This window comes from Bipolaris sorokiniana, assembly GCF_000338995.1.
Source record: "Bipolaris sorokiniana ND90Pr unplaced genomic scaffold COCSAscaffold_4, whole genome shotgun sequence".
Lineage (NCBI taxonomy): Eukaryota > Fungi > Ascomycota > Dothideomycetes > Pleosporales > Pleosporaceae > Bipolaris > Bipolaris sorokiniana.
The window spans coordinates 1,105,840-1,111,745 of NW_006911898.1; the positions used below are offsets into that span (position 1 = coordinate 1,105,840).

The 5,906-nt window shown below is 33.7% G+C and overlaps 3 protein-coding genes across 3 annotated transcripts; 1 reads left to right on the plus strand and 2 right to left on the minus strand.

The window, feature by feature from the left end:
- Nucleotides 1-1,525: 1,525 nt before the first annotated feature.
- On the plus strand, nucleotides 1,526-2,009 carry COCSADRAFT_353736 (uncharacterized protein; the record flags this gene model as incomplete). Its single annotated transcript, XM_007699740.1, has 2 exons — nucleotides 1,526-1,789; nucleotides 1,814-2,009. A coding segment is annotated over one exon (225 nt), but the record flags the coding sequence as incomplete, so codon positions are not given.
- An 86-nt stretch (nucleotides 2,010-2,095) lies between these two features.
- COCSADRAFT_353738 (uncharacterized protein) lies at nucleotides 2,096-2,780 on the minus strand. The gene is made up of 2 exons (XM_007699741.1): nucleotides 2,564-2,780; nucleotides 2,096-2,347 (listed from the first exon to the last, which is right to left on the minus strand). Exons 1-2 carry the CDS (start codon nucleotides 2,586-2,588, stop codon nucleotides 2,208-2,210), a joined length of 165 nt encoding a protein of 54 aa, XP_007697931.1. The 5' UTR covers nucleotides 2,589-2,780; the 3' UTR covers nucleotides 2,096-2,207.
- Nucleotides 2,781-4,523: 1,743 nt separating this feature from the next.
- COCSADRAFT_353740 (uncharacterized protein) lies at nucleotides 4,524-4,679 on the minus strand (the record flags this gene model as incomplete). The annotated part of the gene is made up of 1 exon (XM_007699742.1): nucleotides 4,524-4,679. A coding segment is annotated over one exon (150 nt), but the record flags the coding sequence as incomplete, so codon positions are not given.
- Between the last annotated feature and the right edge of the window lie 1,227 nt (nucleotides 4,680-5,906).

A 5,906-nucleotide genomic window follows, 5' to 3' on the forward strand; every position in this document is an offset into this window, starting at 1 on the left:
AGAATAGTACTAGATTAATTAGTACTATAGTAATAAAGTATTTAGAGTATTCTCTTTACTTCTTATAATTAAAGGTCGTAACTATAGCTATAACTATCTTTTAGCTATTCTACTTAAGATAGTTAAGTAGCGTAGCCTACTTTAGTTTATTAATCTTTTTATATATCTTCTTCTAATCTATATTAGAGAGTATAATTAGCGGTAGTCTAACTTTAGTTAATCTAGTTAGCGCCATCTCTAACCTTCTATAGATTAGTAGGTTCTATAAGTATAATTCTTATAGTTTATATAGGCACGTAAACGTTCCTTTAGCTAGTTTTAGCCTAGACTATAACTCTATATTTTAGATTAATATAAATATTCTATATCCTTTACTCTTTACTACTATAGCTATATTACGTTAAAGTAGAATAGTAAACGACTACGCTAGCTCTTCTATTATTATCTCTAGTCTTCCTCTAGTATAGTCTTAAGCTATTAGCAGGTAGATACTTCTAGTAAATTCTAGTGTAATACGTAGTGCTAACGCATTAAGAAAGTTAGTAAGAGTAAGCTAACCCTTAACGTCTAATATATTAAAAGCCTAAGCCTTTCTATATAAGAGTTTCCATTCGTTATACTAGCGTTTAGGACTAACCTAGCTATACTTAGCTTTATTAAGGTGCGTACGATACTACTCCCTAATCTAGTCTATATTAGCCTAATCTATTAGTGCTAGATCGCTTTTTAGTTCTTAAATAATAGCCTAAGAGGTTAAAGATCTAGTATTAAGGAGCTTAAGTATAACTATAGAGAGATAATTCTAGGATATAGTCTTAGAAATCTACTCTCACATATTACTAAGACGAGTAATATCGCGATTCTACTTTATAGATTAGACCTTATATTTGTTACACAGGGTAAGGGTCTATACTTCTCTATCCTAGTCCGCACTAAGGCAGGTGAGTATTACGTTAGTATTCCATAAGGCTTGTCTGGCAATGCAGTAGAGTTAGCGTGCTTAAGGAGAGTTTAACAAGACTAATCTATTTAATAGACTAACTTGTAACAATGTTGTTAAGTAAAGATACTAGTAAGAAAGTACAATTTAAGTTAACCACAACGAGAGTAATAATAAAATCTATCTATCCTTATATCCTCATTACTTCCAGTCCTAACATCTATAGCATCTTCGAAGTGCCCCAGCATCTAGAGATGTTCAAGATATCCTAGCATCTTAAGATGTTCTAGTATCTGTCTTCTTAGCGCGATGCCCAGTCTTAGCGAGATGCCAGATCACATGATTCTCGCCCCGCGATAATCATTACCTTCTAACGTGGACGTCCATAGGCTCCTTACCTTCCATCCTTCGTCAAGGAGAGAATCCTTCTTATTACTTATAATATTATCCCCCCTCTTAAGCGTATCGTCCTAATACCCTAGATTATCATTTTACTGTGCCGCGTGTTAAATCGCTGGCTATATATAAGGTCGGTAGGCTCTAGGCCATTATAACCGTCCCTTCCTAACTCTAGCCTTCCTAACTATACCCAAGGTCCAAAAGCCCTATACTCCTCATACCCAGACTTTAACTAAACAGAAACGTGCTCATACTGCGCAAGCGGAAGAGAAGAGTCTTAAAATAGATTTTCGTTATAAGCGTTATAAGGAGAAGAAGCTTTATTACTTCGTTAAAACGTCCTCCGGCCGTTATACTAGGTGCATCTCAGTTAGTGCTAAGTGTAGTTTGTTTATTTCTAAAAAAGAGTAGGAAGAAGTGCAGGCTAAGCAGGAGCGCAAGGAATTAGAGGTTGCTTAAGCTAAAGAGCGTTAGGCTCTAGCTGCTGCTAAGGCGTCTCGCCTGCGCCGTGAACTTCTAGAGGTAAAGAATAGAAAGCGTACCTTTACGCGTCGTAATCTTGCGATAATTACTATCTAAGATCGTGCGAAGGAGCAGGCCGAGGGGAGCTTAGCCCCTAGTGGTACGGGCCTTCCTGTTGTCGAACTATCGCTATCCGGACCGTTAACTAACCTAGGCTAGTTACAGGCTAATTTCTACAATCCTTCTTTTAACTATTCCTTTCTCTTCCCTAAGAGTTTACCCCTCGCTTCTCTAGGTGCTTCTAGTAGTATTCACGTACTAGTAACTTACAGTTCGTTAGATTTCCTTTAGGTTCCTAAGTATTATAGCTTTCGGGCCATCCTTACTACTTAACTAAGTACTTCCACTAACTACTAATTTTCCGCAGGTCCTTAATTTCTTCGACCTCGTACTTATCGTCTTTAAGCTCTATATCCGTTACTAGCTCAGTATCTAGAGGTGCTAGTTCTAGAAGTTTCTTATAAAAGATAGAGTAGATTCGTATATCTTATAGACGTTTTAACTTATAGTTTACTTTTTCTATTTTCTCTAGGATTTTAAACAGTTCTATTTAGAGGTTCTCTAATTTTCTATATAGTCGTTTAGTTTTCAGGTTTTATCTTAATAAGAAAACTTTATCCCCCTTTTTAAAGGTTAGTCCCTTAATTCTTTATTTATTCGCTGCTTTAGATATCGTAAGGTTTTATTAAGCTATATTCTTACTTAATTCTTCGTGCAATTCTCGCATAAGCTTCGCTTTATCGTCTGCTTCTACCGCAATACTTTTAATATTCTTTAGATCCTAATAAGCAGTTAGCTTATATCCATAGTTCGCGTAGTGCGGTGAATGCTTTATTATTACTAATTTTATACTATTATAGGCTAATTGCGCTATTAGTAATAATTCTACCTAGTTATTCTGTAATTTATTAGCGTACATCCGTAGGTACTATTCTAATATCTAGTTCATACGTTCCATCTAGCTGTCTATTTCCAGGTAAAAGCTTATTAAAAGCTTCTTCTTAATACCTAACTTTACCAGAAATATGCTCTAGTATTTAGACGTAAACAGTTTATCACGATTAGTAATAAACTCTTTAGATATCCTATACTCTAACACTAGTGCTTTAGTAACTTCATACGCGCATTCGTCTACTATAATAGTCTCTTCTATAGGTATAAATTTTCTATCTTAGTTAATTAGTCCACGATTACTAAGATTATATCGCAAAATTGGGCTAATTCTAGTTCTAATAATTTCGGGAGCTTTACTATAAAGTCTATTGTTATACTTATCTATAGTCTAGATAGTGGCTATAGGGGTTATAACAGGCCGTAGAGCTTATATCTCTTAGGCTTATTCTAGTAACATACTAAATAGTTGCCTAGTATTTCCTACATCTTCGTACGTATACGTGGTATTGTAAACACCTTAGCTAGTCGTCTAACTATTTCTTTAATTCCTGCATGTCCGTACTCTTAGAACTCGTATAGTTCCTATATAAGACTTGATCTTATATATAGAAGTATATATATTCAATTCTTTAAAACTATATCTTAGTACTCTTGTTCGTCGTTTAATAGTTCGTTGGAGCCTGCTTCGTTGGGCTCGAACTGCTAGCTAGCTACTCACTACTACTATTACTATTATAGCGTTTCTATCTACTTAGCCACCTTAGCTACTTTAGCTAATTCCAGCTAGTTGTACTTTAGACTGCTATTAGGCATCTTCTTAAGTAAGGCGTTATGTAGTTTCTTATAACCCTCTTCGCGCAAATTAGACCTCCTACTTAAAGCGTTTACTGCTGTTATGGGCGGAGAGGCCTAGCGAATGAGTATGCTTCTACCTATCGTACAGAAGCTAAAAGATAAGAAAAAGAGAAGATAACTAAGTACAGACTTCTCTTATACCTGCTCGCTTCTGATCACGTGTCCGTACAGAAGGTATATCACGTGGTCGAAGATCACGTGATCCTCTTCAGTAGAGATCACGGGCGCAGCCCTTTACAACTGCTCTATTAAGCGTTCCTACGCGGTGCGTGATCTTAAAGTTGAACTAGGCTAGTATCTCTGCCTATTATACTTATCGTTAGTTAAGTTTTTTTATTATTATAAAACTCGTTAAGTTCTAGTAATTAGTAAAAACCTTAATCTAGTTGGGGAGTTCTAATAGGTATACTTCCTATTATTTAAAGGCATTAACTACGCTAAGTAGTTTCTTATCGTGAACATTGTAGTTGAGTTCTACTCTAGAGAACTTTTATAAATAGTAGAACACTAGTCTCTATTTTCTATCTAGGCACTACTATAATAATATAGCTCTAAGTGCATAGTTAGACGCGTTAGTCTTAACTCTAGTAGGTTATTAAGAGCTATACATCTCGAGTACTAGCGCCTCTAGGAATATCTACTTAATTCGATTAAAAGCCTCTTAATATTTCTATTCCTATTTAATATCTATTTCCTTTTTTATTACTTCTATAAAGAGTACTATAATCTTTAAATAATCTCTAATAAACATTTAATAATAATTCGCAAATCCTAAAAAGGATTAAATATTTTTAACTATTTTAGGTATTAGCTATTCCTGTACAGTCTATATCTTCTTTAGGTTTATTTTCACTCCTTTAGTTAATATAACAAATCTAAGAAATTCTATTTTCTATATATAGAATTTACACTTTCCTAGTTAAAGGTATAGCTTATATTCTTTAAGCTTTTGTAAAATCTTCTTAATATACTTAATATATTCTTCGCGTGTGCTGCTAGAGTATACTAGTATATTATCTAGATACGTAGTAATAAAGATTTTGAGGTATTTATAGAGTGCGTTATTAATAACTAATTAAAAGGTTACTAGCGCATTCGTTAATTCGAACAGCATAACTATATACTTAAAGAGTCCGTACTTTATTTTAAATACAATTATCTATTCGTAACCTTCTTTAATCCTAATTTAGTAAAATTCTTTCTAAATATTAAACTTTATAAACTACTTAGCTCTCTAGAGTTGATTTATAAGCTCTATAATAAGTAGTAAGAGATATTAGTTCTTTTAAGTTACGCTATTTAACCTTCTAAAGTTAATACATAGTTGCTACTTCCTATTAGGTTTCTTTATAAACAAGATAGGTAAGGCTATTAGGCCTAATTCTAGTTAGATAAATCCCTTTTTTAAGATCTTTTAGATATAATCCCGCAGCTTAGTATTATACTCAGGCGCTATAGGGTATATTAGTCCTAGGCTTAACTTAGCTCCTTTATTAAGAATAATCTCGTGATCCTAATCCTAATAGTCTGCTAGGTCCGTTGCCTTATTTTTCTTAAATAGTTCTCTAAACTCGTCCGTTTAGTATTCTATTAGAATTACTAACTATAGTACTAATTCTTCCTTTATAGTCGCGATCTACCGTATCTAAATAACTCTTATATTCTAAGGGTCCTTTGTATAGATTCTTGCGATCTTATATAGTAAGATTATACTAAATCTTCTATTCTAAGTTGCGCGCTAATTTGTTGAGCGTATCTTGTGTTGTACTCTAGCAACCTTATATATAGGCTCTTAGCTAAGTAATATCTTCTTTTACTAATTAATAGTAGGGTTGTGCTTTAATAACTAATTGTAGCTAATTATTATCTTAGTCTCTCTAAGATCTATAATGCTAATCTTTTCTTAGCTTTCTTAACTAGCTAAGCGTAACGTTACTATCTTAGTCTTAAGTTAGATCTAACCGTTCCTATATATTGTAGAACTATCGTCGGCTAATACTACTCGCATTAGTACCTTCTTATTCTAATAGAGTATATTATTTCCTTCTACTACTCGTGGAGATATAATAGTTCGTACGGCCTTACTATCTATAAGCGCTAGTACCTTATGTCCGTCTATAAGTACTATAGCTTTTAATTATAATTCTTTTACTCTTACTTTCTATACTTATCTAAGGGTCGTGTTAGAACTGTCTTTACTAGCGTAACTCTATTCTTAGTAGTATTCTAGTTTTTTAACTATCTACTTCCCTTCTTTCTTAGAAAGTAGCCTTCGCCTATCTTGGCGGAATAGTGT

What these genes read in the sequence shown, in the direction of transcription:
- COCSADRAFT_353738 (XM_007699741.1), bottom strand. Translation starts at nt 2,588, where the DNA reads ATGCGAGAATTGCACGAAGAATTAA. An exon ending in AGAATTGCACGAAGAATTAA is followed by an intron (nt 2,348 to 2,563) that starts GTAAGAATATAG and finishes AACGTCTATAAG; the next exon opens with ATATACGAATCTACTCTATC.